The 22,391-nt window shown below is 33.9% G+C and overlaps 1 protein-coding gene across 1 annotated transcript; it reads right to left on the bottom strand.

Moving 5' to 3' along the window:
• Window positions 1-8,564: 8,564 nt before the first annotated feature.
• LOC133317155 (protein ENHANCED DISEASE RESISTANCE 2-like) lies at window positions 8,565-9,777 on the bottom strand. Its single transcript, XM_061518989.1, has one exon. It carries the CDS (start codon window positions 9,699-9,701, stop codon window positions 8,832-8,834), a length of 870 nt encoding a protein of 289 aa, XP_061374973.1. The 5' UTR covers window positions 9,702-9,777; the 3' UTR covers window positions 8,565-8,831.
• Between the last annotated feature and the right edge of the window lie 12,614 nt (window positions 9,778-22,391).

The following is a 22,391-nucleotide window of genomic DNA, read 5'->3' as shown; positions in this document are numbered from 1 at the left end:
AACATGGATATTGGTATTGTTGGCATATTTCCTTGCATTTGGACATCCAAATATGACAAATATTTATGATAGGGTTATGCATCATTGCCAAATTATTCTGAAATGTATATAGCATCATTATGGTTAATGTTGTATGTTAATGGATCCCCAAAGGTGAACATTGATATGCATTGAAGTTAGAATATTTGAATCTGTGAAGTATGTTAGTACGTGACATGTATGACTCAGAGCATTAATGTTTAAACGTTATTCCTCGCAGTACCTATTGCCACACATTTCATGTTCTCAACTGTTACAGTTTTTAATGGGCTAAACTTCTCTGAATGGAAAGAGCAAATCAATTTTTACCTTGGGGTAATGGAGATGGATTTGGCTCTTAGAGAAGAGGACCTGGTGCTATTACTCCTGAAAGCACTGAGGATGAAAGGAACCATTTTAAGTCTGATGTACATGAAAATGAGCATTGCAAGCAACATTAAGTCAGCTCTTCCACAAACTGAAAGTGCCATCGAAATGATGAAACTTGTGGAAGAACGCTCCCAAACCGCTGATAAGTCTCTTGCTGGGACACTTATGAGTACACTGACCACCATGAAGTTTGATGGTTCGCGTAATATGCATGAGCATGTTATTGAAATGACAAGCATTACGGCAAAATTGAAATCATTGAGAATGGCTATGGATGAGAACTTCCTGGTGCAGTTCGTATTGAACTCATTATCGTCTGAGTATAGTCCTTTCCAAATGAACTATAATACCATGAAAGATAAATGGAATGTGCATGAATTGCACAGTATGCTAGTTCAGGACGAAACCAGACTTAAGAATCAGGGAGCTCATTCCATCAATTATGTAAAGCATCAAGGAGCTGAAAAGAATAAAGCTAAGAAGCATGAGAAGAAAGGAGGAGGAAGAGGACCCCTAAAGGTTGATGAGGCCTCTTCTTCTAAAATCCACAAAAAGGAAAGTAATGCAAAGATGAGGTGCCATTTCTGTAAAAAGGAAGGGCATTTCAAAAAGGATTGCTTGAAACGTAAGGCTTGGTTCGAAAAGAAAGGTAAGCCTAGTGCTTATGTATGTTATGAATCAAATCTGGCTGAAGTTCCTTATACTACGTGGTGGATTGATTTTGGTTATACTACTCATGTTTCTAATACAATGCAGGGATTCCTTATAACCCAAACCATAAAGCCAAATGAAAAGTTTGTCCTTATGGGCAATAGAGTGAAAGTTCCGGAGGAAGCTGTTAGGACTTACCGTTTAATTCTCGACAGTGGATTTCATTTGGATTTATGTGAAACTCTTTATGTACCTAGTAATCTAGGAATTTAGTTTCAATTTCCAAACTTGATGTTGCTGGACACTCTTTTAAATTTGGTGGTGGTAGTTTCAGCTTGTACAAGCACAATCATTTGATTGGTAATGGTACTTTATGTGATGGATTATATAAATTATGTCTTAATAATGTTTATGCTGAAACACTTATGACTCTGCATCATAATGTTGGTACTAAACGTACCTTAATTGATGAATGTTCCGCTTACTTGTGGCACAAACTTTTGGGACACATTTCCAAAGAAAGAATGAAAAGATTGGTAAATAATGAAATCCTTCCGGATTTAGACTTCACTGATTTAAATGTTTGTGTGGATTGTATTAAAGGAAAACAAACAAAACACACAAAGAAAGGAAGAAGCACTCAGCTTCTTGAAATTATACATACTGATGTATGTGGTCCGTTTGATGTTAATGCTTTCAATAAAGAAAAATATTTTATCACTTTCATTGATGATTATTCACGTTATGGTTATGTCTATTTGCTGCATGATAAGTCTCAAGCTGCAAATGCTTTGGAGATTTATATTAATGAAGTTGAAAGGAAACTAGACAGAAAGGTGAAGATTGTCAGGTCTGATAGGGGTGGTGAATATTATGGAAGGTATAATGAAAGTGGACAACATCCGGGCCCATTTGCTAAATTTCTGGAAAAGCGTGGTATTTGTGCTCAATACACAATGCCCGGTACACCGCAACAAAATGGTGTATCAGAAAGGCGTAATAGGACCTTACTGGATATGGTTATGAGTATGTTAAGTAATTCTTCTTTACCTGTTTCATTGTGGACTTATGCTCTAAAAACTGCCATGTATGTATTGAATAGGGTTCCTAGTAAGTCAGTTCCAAAGACTCCTTTTGAACTTTGGACTAGAAGGAAACCTAGTATAAGACACCTGCATGTTTGGGGTTGTCAGGCAGAGATTAGATACTACAATCCGCAAGAAAAGAAATTGGATGCAAGGACAATCAGTGGTTATTTCATTGGTAATCCAGAAAAGATGAAAGGGTATAGATTTTACTATCCTTATCATACTACAAGGATTATTGAATCTGGAAATGCAAGGTTCATTGAGAATGGTGAAGTTAGTGGGAGTGAAACACCACGTAAAGTGGATAATCATGAAGTGAGAGTACAAGTTCCATTGCCTTGTAGCTCTAGTAAAGTTATTGTTCCTCATGCTATTGAACCAATCAATAATAATGAAGGACGAGTTAATGATCCCACTACTCATGAAGAAATCATTGTTGATGAACAGAATGAACCCATAGTAGAAGAACCACAACAAATAGCATTAAGAAGATCTCAAAGAGAAAGGAGACCTGCTATTTCTAATGATTATGTGGTATATCTACAAGAGTCTGAATTTGACATGGGTGTTCAGGATGATCTAGTAACGTTTTCACAAGCCATGAATGGAGAAAATGGTGATAATTGGTTAGATGCTATGAAAGATGAGTTGAAATCTATGGAACAGAATAAAGTTTGGGATCTTGTTGAGTTACCAGAAGGGTGCAAGAGAGTTGGTTGTAAATGGGTCTTTAAGACCAAGCGTGACTCTCATGGTAACTTGGAACGTTACAAGGTCAGACTAGTTGCAAAAGGATTCACTCAGAAAGATGACATTGACTATAAAGAAACTTTTTCACCAGTTTCAAAGAAGGATTCTTTAAGAATCATTATGGCATTGGTGGCTCATTATGATCTAGAGTTACACCAAATGGATGTGAAAACTGCCTTTCTAAATGGAAATTTAGATGAAGATGTGTACATGGACCAACCAATGGGGTTCATAGAAAAGGATAAATAGCACATGGTGTGCAAACTTAAGAAATCAATATACGAACTTAAACAAGCTTCACGACAATGGTATCTTAAGTTTAATGATACTGTTGTTTCTTTTGGATTTAAAGAAAACATCGTTCATCGATGTATATATCTGAAGATCAGTGGGAGCAAGTTTATCTTATTGATTCTGTATGTTGATGATATTTTGCTTGCAACTAACGATCTTGGTCTTTTAATTGAGACTAAGAAGTTTCTCTCCAGTAATTTCGAAATGAAAGATATGGGTGAGGCAGCTTATGTGATAGGAATAGAAATATTCTGTGATAGATCACAAGGACTGTTAGGTTTGTCTCAGAAAGCATACATTAATAAAGTTCTAGAGAGATTCAGAATGGAAAACTGCTCATCATCTCCAGTTCCAATTCAGAAAGGAGATAAGTTTAGTCTCATGCAATGTTCTAAAAGTGAATTGGAACGAAAAGAAATGGAAGCAATTTTGTATGCATCATTAGTTGGGAGCTTAATGTATGCTCAGACTTGTACGAGACCAGATATTAGCTTTGCAGTTGGGATATTGGGTAGATACCAAAGTAATCACGGTATGGATCATTGGAAAGCTGCAAAGAAAGTTCTGAGATATTTGCAAGGAACTAAAGGTCACATGCTTACTTATAGAAGGTCTAACAACCTTGAAGTGATAGGATACACAGATTCAGATTTTGCAGGATGCGTAGACACAAGAAAGTCTACATGTAGTTACCTGTACCTTTTAGTTGAAGGAGCTATATCATGGAAAAGTGCGAAGAAGACTGTAATTGTTGCGTCCACTATGGAAGCTAAATTTGTGGCATGCTTTGAAGCCACGATTCAGGCTAAATGGCTACAGAACTTTATTTCAGGGCTTGGATTGGTCGACAATATTGAAAAGCCGCTGAAAATTTATTGTGATAATTCCGCAGCAGTCTTCTTTTCTAAAAAAGACAAATATTCCAAAGGTGCTAAACATATGGAATTAAAGTACTTTGCCGTTAAAGAAGAGGTTCAGAAACTTTGAGTGTCTATAGAGCATATTAGCACTGTTCTTATGATAGCTGATCCCTTGACGAAGGGATTACCGTCCAAGACATTTACTGGTCATGTATGTAGAATGGGTATTATGTCAGCTAATGAATGATGATAGTTATTGTTATGTGTTAAGTGTTGACACTCTGAGCTCATTGATGAACATATGTTTCTGATATTGTCTAGTTTTCAATTTATTTATGCATGCAAGTATATCTGATGATATTGAAAATGTTTATGGTCCGTAATGAAGACATTATTGTTGAACATAATGTGTACTTCCTATTAAAGTGTCATGTTAGAAAGAAGAGTCAATATAGTGGTACATGGAAGGTACTATGCCGACTTGATAGCATAGAACCGCCATGACTCATGTTGATTTTATTTCTAATAATGAATTATGATGAGGTCAATGTATGGAACCTTAGCCTAGTAAATGCGCATTAAAATGAATGTTGATTAAATCATGAAGGGACACCTTATGACATGAGCCAAGTGGGAGAATGTAAAACTATTTGTCTCATGTGTAATTTTATGTGTCAGTTGGTTTAATTAATAAAAAGGCATTATGGTAATTTGGCTATTAAGGGAAGTTATTCAAGGTTTAACTGTTGATAGGTGCAGTTATATAAGAGTCATATGGTCAGTTTTCTGATAAGGGTGTCTGACAGAAAATAACGTTCCATCTGGGTCTGCCTATTAAAGTTGTATCATATCCCTATCAAAGAATATACAAGAACAATGAATGGTTAAGGCTCAGAGAAAAGGATTCCACCATCAAAGATCTTCCGCACTTATGGAGAAAGGTATGTTTATGTGAAATTTATGAATTCTAAAGGTCTTCTGTCATGTTCTTGAATGATTATTGTTGAACGTGAATTATTGAATTACTGATGAAATGCTTATATATACTTGATCAAACTTCTAATAAGAAATTCTTTGAAACTTTCACATCTTTATATTTCACATGGCTTAATTAGGTTGTCGTATGCTACAATCATTAATAATGTCTATTTGATATTGATATTCAACTTCACATGTTTGATTAAGAATACTTTCCCTTACACATATACACAAGGTTACTCATACCATTTCTTTATTCCTTTACTCTTCTGGTCAACACATTTTTCTTTGAGCATCATACGGTACATATTCTGGTCTAATCTGGTGGATATCATAAGGTGTCATCAATGATGTGCATTTGATTTTATATGTGTGACTGTGTGTACATCCGCATGCATAGTTTTGTTATGCGATGTGGTTTAGAATATACCATTGGATATCTGCAGTATTCTTCAATTATGAATCTCTGAGAAGTAGATACTTTTCTCCTTACAAGCTTTGCTATTAAATCTGTTGCAGGAAAATCTTCAACATAGGCTGACTGACCCTAAAGCTCGAGATCAGTTTGTGATTTGTGCTGGTTCAGGTTTTGTGGAATGATGCTAGACATTTGAAGCCTGATCCGGTTCATAAGCATGCTGTGAGTGAAATCTTTTGTCCTCCTATATTTCTTTAATAGTGTCCCACTCTTATATTTTGCATGCTTCATCGCTTTGTGATTCTTGTGCAGTTTTGGACTGAAAAGATTTGTACAATGGTTCCCGATGGGCACATACCTGGCAAGTGGCAACGATACATAGGCAAGGAGCAGCAGTTTGGGGTGGTGGCACAACTTTCAATCGTCTCATGCGTTAAGCTCATCCCCAATTTAATTTTTGCTTTTGGTTATGAATTGCTTGATACTATGTTCTCATTACTTAGCATTGGAGATATATCAACTGCAGGTTAAACTTATTGATTTTTCACCTGGTGAGAAGTATTTAGTAACCTATAGTAGCCATGAACCAAACAATCCTAGAGATGCAAATGTAAGCATTTACTTCTTTGAATTAACTAATTTTTTTTCTCATTGATTCATTGGCATTATTTCCAAATTCTATTTACTTTTTAGAGGGTTGTGATAAATATATTTGATGTGAGAACTGGAAAGTGATAAGACATTTCAAGGGAAGTGCTGATGATTTTGCTATTGGAGGTGCTGGGGTGCCACAGGAGTGTCCCGGCCCATTTTCTGGTATTCTTTGAATTTTCTCTTCCCGGATGATGATTATAATTAATTAATAACAATTATTAATTAATTGATAACAATAATAATAACATCAATAATTATTTTGTTATTATTTTGCTTGTGTCTTATTGACTTAGTGCAAGAATATTATTGTTTTTATTTTTAGATGGGGTGGAGGAAAAAATATGACAAATACTTTGCCAGACTCGGGAAAAATATGATATCTGTTATTGAGGCATACTTTTTCTCTTTATTGACGAGAAGTTCAAGGAATTTGAAATTGAAGAAGTAATTGATGTCGGGCAGGAGATTTTTCCCTTGGACTTTGGCAGGAGTAGGAGTTAATGTATGTATTAGCTATGAAGCACCGACACTTCAAAAATTCTGACGTGTCGTGTCTGACACTTCCCGACACTCTCGGACACTCCGACACTCCCCGACACTTCAACACGCGTTATAGAAATTCAAGAAAAGGATTAAAGGTTTCGTTGCGTTGAGTTTTTAGTTTTAACTATTACATTCGTTGTATTACGATTACTATTTTATTGAGTTTAATATAAATATTTGGGATATCTTATGTTTATTTGCAAAATTTATGAATATTATAAGTTTAGATTTATTTTTTTGGTTAAATTATTGAATATTAAATATAATATGCACTACATAAATTAAAAATATTATTTAATATCAAAACGTGTCCTAACATGTCGAAATCTAACATTTTTAGTAATTAACGCGTCGGAGTGTCGTGTCGTATCGTGTCACGTGTCGGTATCGGTGCTACATAGTGTATTAGTATTATTGTACACATTCCTAATTTTCAGAGTCTAGGCAGATAACTGTGTCATAAAATAGCTCTTTGTGAGTTTCACAAAAATTGGCGTCCAGATTTGAGGCGCCCATCAGAATCCAGCCCCTCCTGTATCACTTCTCTTCAGCCTGATTATGTTGACCTTTGGAATAAAACAAAATGAAAAAAAAAATGGAATAAAAATGGAATCAAATTGGCCAAGCTTTCTTCGCTAACCATGTGCTACATTAGATAAACTCTTTGATATAGCTAGACAAACGCTACGAGAAAATGTCAACTCTTTCATATTCTACCGCATTATTGTGCCAAAGGCCCTTCAACCAAAGTGCAGTAGCAGGAATTTCGCCAATTCTTTTGTAGAGTTGATTCGTAAACATTTAGGACAATTAAAAGTGGCAAACAGCCAAGCCATTATTGATATTGATCATTCATTGCGCAGTCATTAAATTGGAAACACAAAATGAATGATACGCCTAGGATAATCCTGATTAAAACTAGCAGCAGACTCTCCCTCATACATTATTTACAACTAATATTCCGCTGACGAATTAACATCCTGGCCACATTCATTCTAGTTATAAAAAAGACAAAGAATATTGCATTTAAAGTGATATTCCGAACAACATTACAACCGGCGAATAAGAGAGTAGTAATAGTTGTGGTCGTTGTCCCATAATCCCAGCATCTCTCAATGCTATCGCCCAATAGAAGATTCTTTACGCAACACAAAGAAGCATATTTCCTTTGCTGTTTGATTCTCAAAATTAACGACTTTTTTTTTTCTTTTTTAATCCATGATTTGGAAGTATGAAACCGTTACATTGTATTTGTATTGATCATTAAAAACCCAATTTTCTTTAATCAAATTTTGATATAACAATTTTCAGACAAAATTATTAGCCAATGCTATTGAAAGCAGTCCCTCAAGAATGAAGAGTAGAAGCACACCTCAACCGCTCAACCCAATACATCGAAAGAGTCCCTAATCAATGATATCATTGTCATACATACAATGCAAGGAATGTCCAACATGTCTTGCGGTCCTCATTTCAAGTCTTGAAACAAAGTTCTATGCTTTATGCTACTTTTCCACAGTAAATGCGATTCCATTCACTTTCTCCCTATCCCCACCAACAATAAATTCACCGACCAAAATCGTCCTCATAAAAATAAGAAAAAAGTATCCGTATCATTTTATTAAAGTGTTAAAGGAAATAAAGTTGTATTATTTTAAAAGAGAGAAACAGATAAATTATGGAGGAGAAATTGGAGAAAAACAATTTTAAAGATGTGAATCCCGCCTCTTTACGAGAGTGAAAAAATGTAAAATCTAGCGTTTAGAATGATACATTTTTTTTCCTAAAAATAATGCTGTAAAGCGAAGGTTCACAATCAACTAATCTAATCTTTTTCGCATCCTTAGCTGCCTACTAAAATGAAAAAATCTAAAGTAATCCAGGACAGGATCACTAAAAAATTTGATGGTCCTCTCGCAAGGAAAAAGGGCATAAAATTCCTCTCCTATTACAATTTTACTTTGTACCTTACTTCATTCATCAAAATATAACAGGGAATTAATAAAAATAAAAATAAAAAGTTCCAATGGAAGCAAATTCAGCGAATAAATATTACTCTCTTTTCAGTTTTCACCAATCCCCAAAAAAAGGGCCTAAAATTACACCGAGTACCCAGAAAGATGTTAAGCAGTTACTGAGAATTTAAAAAATAAAAAAATAAAATGGTTTATACTTGTTGACCAACCACTAAGATTTATTATGGTGATTCACCTTGGTTAATCCAATCCCACGCGGCACAGGCGGCGCGTTGGGGACATCGACGAAGGTGGCGGAGGACATCTCCATCTGAGAGACTCTAACAGCTCCTATCAATCTCTCCGGCAACTCGTCCTCCGTGTGGGCCTCGACCACAAACCCCATATCGATGGTAACGGTGGTCACATATCCCAATGCGAGGTGCAATATAGCGTTGGCGATGGCGCTGCTTCCAATGTCAACATCAATCTCAAAATAGTTCGGACCCCTGTGATAGTGACACGTCAGCGCCTTCCCCAACAAGCACGCGCTGTAATTCCCCACCGCCTTCTTCACAATCCACGGTCCCTTCACGATCCGGTTCACCAGCTTGAACCGCTGGTTCCTGAAACCGTCATCGCCATCGATGAACCGCCCCAGGAGCGAACCGGCCGGGACCGGTTCCTCTGTGGCGAAGTAGAACACCGCACTGTGGTGGTCCTTTCCGGGAACCTGAAGGTTCACGGCGAAGATGAAGCTCTTCATTGACTTGCCCTGTGATTGTGCTCTCCGAAGCGCCTGCGACACGCGATTATCGGCGCGACCGAGTACGTTGTCGAGTTTGGCGGTGGACTTCAGCCAGTCCATGCCTGCCGGAGAAAGGAGATAGTCGCCGGCGGGAGACTTTTGCCGTTTTGTTAAGTAGCTCTTCGAGCGGAGGTGGAAGAGGTCGCCGGGCGGCGAGGCCCAGCCATTGGTTCCGGTGTTTAGGTCGACGTGGCGCAGAGATCCGCCGTTGATTGCGTCGGAGATCCAGTTGGAGGAATCGCCGGATCTTGAATTGGAACCGGAGCTCCGGCCATTGGTGTTGGTGGGGCACATGTGTTGATGTGAGAGACACGGAGACCGTGTTGTATGTTTTAGGTTTCTACGCACACTCGTTTCGTTTCAGTTGTGTGTTGTGTACACACAACAGAACACAGCTATAATTTATTTATTTATTTATTTATATATATATATATATAAATAAATAAAGGAAGGATATTGTAACAATTAAATGCTACTATTAATGTTACTATGAATCAATTTCACCGTTAGATTGATTATGCTAATTCAATGATTATTTTTATTTTTATCTTTAAATAGTTATAATTCTTTATATTTAATATTTTATATTTATTTTTACCTTTGTATAGTTATAATTTCTCATATTTAATACTTTCACATTAAATATGGAAAATCGTAATCAGACAAATATAAGAATAAATAAAAAAATTAAATTAATATAATTGATCTAACGGTAAAATTAATTGGTAATAACATTGATGATAACACTAATTAATTATTACAATATTCTATCCCATAAAAATACACAGATCTGAAAAGAAAAATAAAATAAAATATTGATCTTACATATTTTTAGATATACGTAAGGAATAAATTTTTAGTGTCAGATATATACAAGATTCACTGTATTTATCTAATTATTTTGTGATATATGAATAAAAAATATCTCGTCATCTTTTACTCTCTTTTTTTATGATATAATATTTTTTTGTCAAATAATATGATATTTTTTATTCCTATATCATAAAATAAATAAATAAATATACTAAATTTAGTACATCTACCAAAGATTTATTTATATTTTGAAGAGAAAATTATCTTTTACGAAGCACTAATTCCTTTAACATTTTGAGGATTAAGAGCTTTTTTGGATGAGCTTTTTTTTCTTCAAAAGTTATTTTTTTTAAGAAAAAAAAGCACTTTTCGAAAAAAGTTTGTTTGGATGCCTGCTTTTAAAAAAGCAGAAGTCATAAAAAAGTCAAAAACCTACTTTTTTCAAAAATTAAAAATTTTAGCTTTTAAAAAAGCAGAAGTCAAAAACTAATTTTTTTTTTCAAAATTCAAATACTTTTTAAAAAATCTAAATAACTATAACTTTTATAGAAAGTACTTTTAAAATAAAAAAAATAAAAAAAATTTTCTTGAAAAGATAATACAAACGAGCCTTAAGAAAGGAAGCAGTGGAGAAAGGTAAATTAGCCTTGTGTTTCGTGTAACTACGACAATGCCAATTTATTTAATATTATAAAAAAATAATCACTAATTTTTCATTTATAAAATTTAGCCCTTGACACTTGACAGAATGAGTACACGGACGAAACGCGTTGGCTCATTTTTTTTTTTTAATCAAGCCGCTTAATCAGTTGCATAACACTGTAGTATTATTTATGCACGTGTCTATTAAAATTTTCATAAATTTAAAATGAAATTTACATTCATCATTTAACATGACAAGAACAAATTTTCTACACACATAACATTTTGTGAAATTCGTAAAGAAAAATTATGGCACGCAAAACGAATCTCTATAACATAACACAAACACATCACTTTTTTTACGACATAACTTTTATAAAATTCATTTAAAAAATATTTTTGGAATCTAAATTTAAAATTATTAATAATTATATCCGCGTGGTTTCCTCTGGAAGTCAGTGACAGTGTTGCTTTTCTTGTCCTCGACTTTTGTGAATACTTTATTTTCATATAAATTTGTTATTTTAAGTGACAAATAAAGATAAAAACAAAAAATATTGAATAAAATATTCATTAACCATTAGTTTATTACACTCACTGTTCACAAATTTTAATATTTACAATTATTTAGTTATCCATAAAAACACACCCTTCTTGAAATTTGCGATTTTATTTAAGCGCATACCGAATCTTCAATTTAATTATTATCCATAAACAATGAATTTGCTTTTTGGGTGATTAGTTTATGGATTTTATTACTGTTATGTAATAGAAAATATATTATCTCATGTTGTAAATATAATTATGTAACGAGTCACATTATTTATTGAAAAAAAAAAATACGAAAATTAATGAATGTGTAAGAAATTATATTATTTCATATAACGTGAGAGTGATAAAACCCTTAGTTTATTTAGGTAAGAAATTGAAATATGAATTATTTTTTGTTCATAAGTGGATTTTCCAACTAACCCAGTTGTTGACGTCGTCAGATAAAAATCATAAAATATTTTATTTTTAACATATAGTTATTCTTTAGCCAATTAAGATAAGGAAAATGTTAAATACACAAACAACGCCTTTTGCACATACTCTTTCCATTAAAAAAATAATAAGTGGATTAATTTTTTTTTCTCTTTTCAATTTTGATGGACTTGTGCCACTCAATAAATTGTGATTCTGGAACATCTTAATAATTTCGCTAATTTTCCTTGTGTAGTTAACAGTCCCCTTTAAGATAAATGCTCGCTTTACTCTCTTTTGTTAATCAGTATTCTGAGTCACGCTTGACTGCTTTTCATGTCAAACTTTATTGTGCTTTTCCATTTTTTTTATTAATTATTATCCCTCGGTAATGTATTGGAACAGTGACCAAAGTGTTATTGTTGACAAAAAAATTTAACAAACTGTCACGCTAACAGTAAATTTTGCCAAAATGTCACGTGACATATTTTGCTACACTTTGTAGCGAAATATGTATGCAAATAATTCTGTGATTCGCTACACAGTGTAGCGAAACATGCCACATCAGAACCAAAAATGTCATGTGTCAAAAATTTTGCCACAGTGTAGCGAATTTCTCCAATTTTGACACATGACATTTTTTGTTATGAGCATTCTGATATTTGCACACATATTTCACTACACAGTATAGCGAAATATGCCACGTGACATTTTGACAAAATGTACTGTTTGCGTGACAGTCTGATAAATTTTTTTGCCAACAGTGGCAAAATGGTCATTGTTCCTAATGTATTCACATAAAAATAAAAATAAATATCTTTTTTTGGTACTCAGCAAATTTCACAATATCCGTTTTAGTCCCTATTAAATAAAAAAGTTATACGTGGTCCCTAAGAAATTTAAAATGGATCCATTTATTTGAAATCGTGATCTCTCACAGATTTTAAAAAGACCCATATTAGTCCTTCAAAATGACTAAAATGGACCACTTTGAATTTCTTAGGGATTACAAATAACTTTTTTATTTGCTAGGAACTAAAGCAAACATCGTAAAATTTGCTGTCGACCGAAAAGTATTTTTACTCAAAAAATAATTTATATTTTTGTATTGATAGTCAAACATAATCATTCACTTATAGTATATGATTTTTATCTAATATATTCCTTTTTGTTTGGCATCTGTGTCTGAACTATTACTCCGAATATATTTTAGGCTTGAGTAATCACTCCAATTTAACTTGTATTGCTTCTTTGTATTTTGATGAATCACTTTTATGTCGACATCCTTTTAGAATTAGAGATTTATGATTATTCTTAGAGTATATACATAAATATTATCAATAATAATTTTTTATCATCCCCTCATATTTCTAAATTTAATGAAATTTCATACTTTTTTTAAATTACGATCAATTCTGATATTTTTCTAAAAATATGAAGTTGTTATTCTATTAATGAAATACTATTGATCTCTTCTATAGTGTCACTTTGAGGTTTATTTCTACCTATCAATAATAATATCCTCTATCTGTGTAATGTATCAAGACAAAAATATCCTCTATATACTTTAGATTCATTCATTAGTCGCCATACTTGAAAGATGTCCTTCAAAGTTCAAACAATTAACCGCACGAGAATTTTTGCAACGATTTGCAATATTCTGCAAATAAATTATGGTTTTGTACTCAAGGTGGTACATAAATGTCTTTCATGGAGGGTGAAGTATGTTGATATAAGGGTGTCCATAGTAGTCATGGTAGAGACCAAGGCACTAGTGGAGCTTCCTATGTATGTGCTAAAGGGGGGAGTGTGTGTGTATGACAGCATATGAGAGGAGTCTGGAAGAAGGAGCCCCTCTCTCCATGTGTGAGAGGGGTATTTAGAGAGGAGAGTTCTCTCTTCATGGGGGCTTGAGCTGGTCAGCCCATGAGCTGTCTCATCAAGCTGCCCACTGTCAGTGTAGAGGGGCAGCAGTGCAGGATGGGGAATGTCCCAGCGGTGAGCCTCTATGGCTTCTCATGGGTGCCCTCTAGAAGGTTCTAGAATGTGGGCTTTGACAGATTGGGCCCATCTGGTGGGCCTAGTAAATATCATCCAGAACAGGTTTGAACATCAAATTTATGATGATTTGGACCAATGTTGTTAAAATCGAGATGTTAAGTTAAATCGGAAGGGGATTAAAAAATAGTAAAAACTCGTAATGTAAAAAAATCATAAAAACGTAAAAGTATTTAAAATATTACTAAAAGTATCAAGTAATATTTGTGAAATGGCCATAGTGGCAAGTGAATGGTGTGGTGTGTATGTTAACATGAGAAACGGCCACGAGAGTTATGCGTGTTCAGGACACCCATGCCCGTTGGGACATATTCCCATATGTGTGCAACTAGTTACGGATGTTCGGTGCTCAACCATTTGCATTTATAGTCAATGAGCAACTCATAACAAATTATCATGTTGGGGGTGCTTGTGTTCTATCTCTTAGATGGATACAGTGCAGGTAATACTCACTCATCCAAATGGTAAGTGTGCTAGTTCAAGTCGCAGACGGTGAATGTGTGTGTTTAAAACAAGCATGGGATTTATGCACAACTAATCACACAATTTTTGCATTAATGCATAATCCATATGCAATTACGTAACTAATGTAGTTGGTTGCGTAGTATATACTTGATGCGCAACTAGTTGCGCACATGATCCATTTTTGTATGCTTACAAATTGAAACTCTTACCCACCCTCTATTTCAGCATTTTCAATTATTGATAGTCATTGTCCTTTCCATGTGAAGGTTCAAATATGTATTTACAATACCATAAACAATTGTATATGTTTGCATTATTGTACTGACAGGATTTAGGGTTTCTCGTAATACCAAAATCATCTTATAATAAGATTAAATAGCATGTGATTCCTTGACTAGTAAGATGTACTTAGAAATCAATAGTTTTTTGCTAATTTTTTTGACGAAAAATAGATTATGTCGAATTTTTTTTCCAATGAAAAATAGTTTTCAATGAAAAATAATTCCATTAAAAAGTTTAGACCGAAAACAGAATCCGTGAGAAATTTTTGACAGAATATTTTGCAACAAAAATATTTACAATAATGATTTCTTCAAAAGATTTGCCAAAATGTATTTTCCTTCGAAAATTTATGACGAAATCATTATTTCGTCTAAAGTTTTCGACTGAATTATTTTTCGTCTAAAGTTTTCGACATAATTTATTTTTCATCAATAATAGTGACCAAAACAAATTTCGTCTCCAGTTCTGTCTGTATTTTATATGGAATTTATTTCTTTCTCTATTTATAACAGAATATATTTTGGATCGAAAATTTCTTCGGTAATTGAAAATTTTCTAATAGTGCATAGGACTTCAAACATGAAAAAGAGAAGGATTGCGTTTTAATAAACTATTATTATGACGATGTTACCAAAAAAAGCTATTAGTGTGACGATCACATTATAAATAAAATTATAAAAATTTAAAGTCAACCACACAAGAGGCGAATCAATACCAAATGTCATCCAAATTCGTTTAGTTTTTTCTTTTTTTCGTTTAAATCGCAAGAATTTTTCATTCTCTCTTTTCGTTCATTTGGGATTGTTGTAGTTTCATGACAAGTTCATGGATAGTAACGTAATTCGACAATTGAAGTAGAGGGTTTTTGTGACTCTACGGATATTGATGATTAAGATAGCGACACGTATACACACAAGGACGGAAAGTGCATGAAAACGTCCGGAATCCAGAGCAGCGTTCATCAATTTTCCCACTCGCTCGATCGATCCCTATTTACCACGTGGCAGTTCACACTGTCGTGCATACTGTCATCTACTCATCTTCACCTAGCCACCCATAGTCCATAGACAAACCAACCATCTAAGCTTCATGTCATTACGGAAAGCTTCCTTGTCGAGGCTTCCTTTTGTTTGTTTGTTCTTTTTTTCACATAACGACTCATAATAATAACAACTTTTTTAAAAAAAGAATTGATTTTTTCAGTCATCAAACCAAACCATCTTCAACTAAGGTGTCTAGTATAAAGGCGCACATCAAACGGCGCAAAGGACAAATCATAAGAATAAGAACGACAACAACGATTTTGGAAAGTATATCATCATGATGTTGGTTATGCACTTATGCCAAATAATTGAGATATTAAAGAAGCAATTCAACCAAATTTTTTTTAAGTTGTTAGTGAATGTTTCTTTAATAATTTTATATATTTTTAACATGCATTTTTATAAGAGAATTTATTATACTTGAAAGGTGAATGACACATCATGTTCAACTTTTATGTGCTAAAAAATCTCACAAAAAAATAGGAGGCAGCAAAAATTGAATCCGAAACACTGAGATTTTAATATAATATAAAGAACAAATTCAACTCAAAAACTTAAACTATTAAGTGAAAGTCATTTGTCTCCAATTCTTCGGGAACAACTATCAAGGGCCATAAAAGTATTAACAATGAAGATATGTAGCACTATGCATGTGGTGTACCATGGAATATCGACCAAAATGTCATTTTTTGGCAAATTTTTTATCCAAATACCATACGAACAATACTTATTATCAGACTTCTACGTGACGTAATTCGCTACGACTGATTGCGAATTACGTTCACCAATGATTTTGTGACACGTGGCACATTTTCACAGAAAAAATGACTAGACGAAGTTCGCTATTAGTGGTAGCGAATTTGATACGCAAAAGGTGGCCACGTGTCACAAAATGATAGGCGACGAAGTTCGTTACCTTGTGTCATAGCGAATTACGTCGCGTAACAGTCTAGTAAAAAGTACTGTTTGCGTGACATTTAGATAAAATTTTTACCAAAAAATAATATTTTGATCACTCTTCCGTGTACCATCGGTTCCTTTTAGAACTAGTTTCGTTTTGGTTTGGTCTTTCCCTTAAACGTGGGTTCATTAAAAAAACGCTGTGTTGTTCCCCCAGTTCCCAATCTTCTTCAAATGAATCAGAGCAACTGAGCAAGTCACCCTTCGTTTTTTCTCACTGCTTTGGATGATTTAAGATTATGACTATCAACTTACATTTAAAGAATTAATACATCATTCCGTGCTGGTAAATAAGGGGTCAATATCTACTGTACTCTTAGGTAGTGTTTGGTTGAAGTTTTTGGTGAAGATGCTCATCTATTTGAGTTTGGGAATTGATGTTGTCTTTGTTTGGTTGAGGGTTTCTAAAAATTTGCCTACCAATCTCTTTTGCCTAGCAATTGAGAATCAAGTGCAAAAATGCACAAAATGCATCATGGAAGTTTACCAACTTGAACATGGTATTGCATATATAGCTGGGAAGTGAGAAAAAGGTGATAAAAACGATGACAATGTTATCTCTTTTAACCCAATTTTTCCGGTAATTTTTTTTTCAACCAAACAACTTTTTTTACATTTTCTTACTAAACTCACTTTCTAACCATTTATCTATCAATTACATTTTTCTAGTATTCAAAAAATTTCTCCTCAACCAAATACCCCCACATACCAACAAAACAACAATTATCATATTCGGTATTACTATGGTGTTTCTATTGCTGCTTCGTTTGCACTCATCAAAACAGGTCACTGGTATTGGGATACCAGCAAACCTTGATAAAAGGCAAGCCGAGTGTCGTCTACTTTTTCTGTTTTTGAATCTCTCTTTTATCTTACTTGCATGTACCCATCAGCATCACCTTTCTTGTACGCATGAACAAAACAATCAAATCAAAACAGAAATTTGCACTAATTCAACCCATACTGTTTCACAATATAATCTATTAGAAAAGTGTTATATTTATAAATTTTTGAAAAAAGTTCACCAATACTTCTGTTATTTGCACTAATTCAAGATCACCTATGCTCATGTGATTTTTTGTTTATCACATATGCCATGTGCTTTGTAAAAAATAAAAAATCACAGGGGTATATGTGATAAAAAACATACCCTTTTGCAAAATCACAGAGACATATGTGATAGAAAAAAAATCACAGAAGTATAGGTGATTCTGAAGCAAACCACAGAGACATTGGTAAACTTTTCTCTAAATTCTTTTCTTACAAATACACTATGTACTTCGAAAAATACATTTACTTTGTAATATACTTCCTGAACTACAAATATAATTTGTAAATTTTTGTAAACAAAAAATTTGTAAATATAACTTATTTCAATCTACTAATGCACTTTTTCCCCCAAATGACTAGAAAATTCATCACCTAAAATTTTGTCTGAGTTCGTAAAGAAGGAAGATCGACTCAGAAAATTACTGACAAGTAACTCGAGCAAGCACACGTAAGGACAAAATTTAGACCCAAAATTACACCCCAGGCACACCGCATAGCGGTATGCGGTTTAGAGTCCCAGCTAAGACACCCAATAGTGTCCGTTCTCAGTAGTTAAAAGTGACTGTTTAATTCCTAAAATCGAAATTTCCATCCTTAGAGAAATATTTTTGAGCAGACTTTTGACACACCCGGGTTGAAATTGGGAAAGCAACGTATACATCTCTTAAAAAAAAGAAGACCCGCCCCATTCCAACAATCTTAGACGACCTGGAGGAAGATGACCAACATTTTATAGTTTGCCACTTCGGAGCACTACCAATTTCCCAACGCAGTCAGCAGCAAAATTTCCTTCCTTCCAGGTAGGTCTTGTCACGGCAAATATAACATGACATGAATTTTGCAACATAAATTACTTTGCTGGATTGACTTTTCAATTTTAATTTCCCAGTTTTTAATTCAACAAGTACAGGATACACTCAACAGACAATATAGACTTCAGGTTGATCTGGAGTTAACTACATATGGATCGAGTCGTTAGCCCTTTGTAATACGATATAAGACATATCTAATGTCACACAGATATGTAAAATGGCAAACCTCAAAGCTATGATTGTTGAAACATTCATTCACGTCAATCCGCCAAAAAAAAAAAAAAAAAAAAAAACACCTACAGCAAGTAATGTTTGTTATAAACAATGACAACAATTACATTGAATATATATGCGGAAAAACCTTAGGTTGGCAATAACTGCATTAAATTTCCAAGAACACTAGCATTTTACACCAAAAGACGTATATTTGCTCAAGTGTTTTTCCAAAATTTTATTATACTCTATCCATTATTAAGGTCTGGAACTTCAAAGAACCAACATCTGGCCACAATTAATCCCAATAAACATAATACTAGATATCAGAAATTAGGCGATTGACAATACACCATACATATTTCATATTTTCTATAACCAGCAGGCAGCAACATGTATAAAATAGATAAAAAAAAATTAGAATTATCATTTTGAATATTTATATTAACTTGCGCGGACGTCCATATTTCCAAGGTTGACTCACCAAGTCTCAAAATGCAACAAAACTAGAAAAATGACAACGTCGCAAGGTCATTTGTTGTGAGAATAACATTAGCTAAACTCCCAAGATATGTTTGGCACAATGGTTACAAAGCATGTTCCCAATAGACATCAAATAGCTTCATGTAACAAAAGTTGAAAACCCATCATTAATATCATTAACAATTACTGACTAAGTTTATTGAGCAACCAACATATTTGACCCACTTCATTTTGAAACTATATTAATGCACATTCATAACTCATTCTCGTTGCCTATTTCTCAAGTAATGTGATGAGGCTGGCTACCTTACACTATAGATGTGTGCCGCTACCAACTTGCATTTCTTAGTTTCTAACTTCAAGACAACCTTTGGCATTTTCTATCAATATGTTGCTTGAAAAATCATTGTAACTAGAGCCGGACTATTTCTCTAAAACAATCTCGAACTTCAATACTTAGAGAACTAGCCTGAGTTCAGTCACAGCTTGACTATATTTCATCGAGATAATTTCCTTTTGAGACAATAGAAACCACAACCTTTGGAATCGCATGGAAGCAAACAACCTCCAATAGTACTAACTAAATGTTGAAATACTCAAAAGTCTTGTTCTTAAAAGTTTGAGGTTCACACAAATATCTTGGGGGCAGCATGTCACCATCTCCAACACAACATCTAATACAACTCCAAATGCAGGGAAGAAAAAAACTAAGGAGAGGAAAAGAAACCTTAAGCACTGTACACAAGGCAATAACAGAAAACGCCTATCCCCCATGAATGTACTCTTTCATTAATCTCTCTCTTCAATAAAATTATCTTCTTTTATCAGATAAAGTTATTGCATACCCAAAACATACTTGACTCGCACTGAGCTACATCAAATCCTAATTCAAACTCGTTCATATCATCCAATGGTGTACCTTGTCTACAGTTTGGGATTTCCAATTCCATCATGCACGCTTCATATCATTAAACCAGATAATCAATTTCAGTTTCACTGCTCCCAACATGCTCATGCAATCCTACAGGTGCTGGGAAAATAATAAAGACGCAGAGCAAGAAACATCTACAGGAAATTATATTAGTTAACAATCTAGTAAAACAAAAAAAAGGAAAACCCTTATTCCAATCCAAACTAATCTTCTTCACTGGTAAATTAGTAAAAGAAAATACAAGTTTCTTAGTGATTTTCATTATATCCTCCTCCCACATTCTGCGAAAATGGAAAGCAGGGGTATACATCATACAAATACTGCACGAGGAAACATCATCATCACCTTTATCGCAAACTAGTTGGGGTTGATAGTTGAAGAACTCATATAAGAGAAAATAGAAATAAATAAGAAAGCAAAAATAAAGGAAAAATCCAAAATATTTGCTAAATTTGAAAACATGCTCTACATGACACCATAAATTAAAATCCCAACAATATAAGCAAGTGTAGGATCATATGATGAAGCAACACAAAGATGCTGCGTGTGAGTTCAAACTTCAAACCAATCCATCCGCACTAGTTTAAATTGTAAATGCTGCGAACAACGCCTATAAAATGAAGAGTAATTACACTGCCTGTGGAGCGGGTAAACAACATTCTATAGCACCTAACAATATCCTAGAAAAAGATCAATTAGGGTTCACCAACCAGCAACCTTCTCCTTCAGTGAGACTTTCTCCTCTGTTGCGGTTGTTTCTGGGTGGCTAATCTATAAATCCAATATACCTGCAGTAAATGTAAATCCAATAAACATAAATTGATAAGAGAGAATAGAGAGATAAAGGGAATTTGTTGATTGAAATGAAGAAAGAGAAAGTGGAGAGAGAAATGACCAGGGCGAGGACATGAGCTGCTATTAGAATAACCACTAATAAAGGTACTGTATCCAGGATCCATGATCGCGTCGATGATGAGTATTGCTCTCGCGCCATTCTACACACAAATTCCAAAATAACAAGGGTTTCGTTTTACTTCATACACGATTTTTTTTTTCTTTTTCTATTTTTTTTTTTCAAATCACGGAGATCCGTCTCACCGGCCAACAAAGGAAAACCCCAACTGAACCCCGTGCAACGCTGTAATTTTTATTTTTTTTCCTCATAGAAAAGGGATAATTTTATTTAATGTATAAATAATTTTATTTCCTACGTATATTGGTGTCTGTGTATTTTTTAGAACAGTGACCAAAATGTCACTGTTTATCAATTCTTTTATCTAAATGCCACACGAACAATGTTATTTTCCAATCTGTCACGAGGGCAAGTTCGCTAACCGGTGTAGCGAACTCGATTTGCTGACGTGTTACGTTTCTAGTGGACACCAAGTTCGTTACCCAATGTAGCGAACTTCAAACTTATTTTTTTTTAACTTGGTAGTTGTTATCCACTAAAAATATGACACGTCAACAAACCGAGTTCGCTACACTGGGTAGCGAACTTGCCCCCGGGGCAGATTAGAAAATAACACTGTTCGCAAGGTATTTAAGTAAAAAAGTTGGTGAACAGTGGCATTTTAGTCACTGTTCTCATTTTTTTGTGGCCCCACATACTCCCACACACTTTTATATATGATCAAAGGATTGGTGAGCCACACTTTTATATATGGATAAATGATTTTTTCCGTCAATGAAAATAAGTTATATCCAGTGACTTCAAAATAATGTTATTTTGGGAAGAAAATTAAAGTATTTTTGGAATTTTAATATATTGCAAGGATATTAATCTTTATCGTTATAATTTTTTTAATCTTATAATCCTAAAATGAATTATTTTGAACTCACTGAAAATAACTTTATCTCCAATAATAAAAAAATACTTTTCCTTTTATATATATATATATATGATATAAAAAATATTAATCCCTATATTTAATTATCAATATGAATGATCATGTTCTTATAAAGTTTAAAATTTCTGTTAGAAAATTGGCCCCAGGATTATTTAATTTTAGTTTAACTCAGTAATACCCGCTTAATTTTGTTAGTTTTGACTATAATTAAACATACATATTTAAATGAGCTTACTTTACTCTTAAACATTTATAATCAGGATGCTTTCATGAAAAAATTGATTCATATGGGAATTTGTCCGTTAAGCACTAGGGCCCTGAAAAGAGGCATGAAGGGAGAACAATTACCCAGGCCCGACGATGACTTAACAAACTGCGCTAAGAGGACCCGAGGGCGTTCCTTGTTCTCCAAATTGGTG

The sequence above is a fragment of the Gastrolobium bilobum genome, unplaced genomic scaffold, assembly GCF_033153095.1.
Source record: "Gastrolobium bilobum isolate Gb01-03AN ecotype WA unplaced genomic scaffold, APGP_CSIRO_Gbil_v1 utg5255, whole genome shotgun sequence".
In the NCBI taxonomy this organism is placed as follows: Eukaryota; Viridiplantae; Streptophyta; class Magnoliopsida; order Fabales; family Fabaceae; genus Gastrolobium; species Gastrolobium bilobum.
The sequence above is the reverse complement of the archived record's forward strand: the minus strand, read 5'-3'. Positions and strand labels throughout refer to the sequence as shown.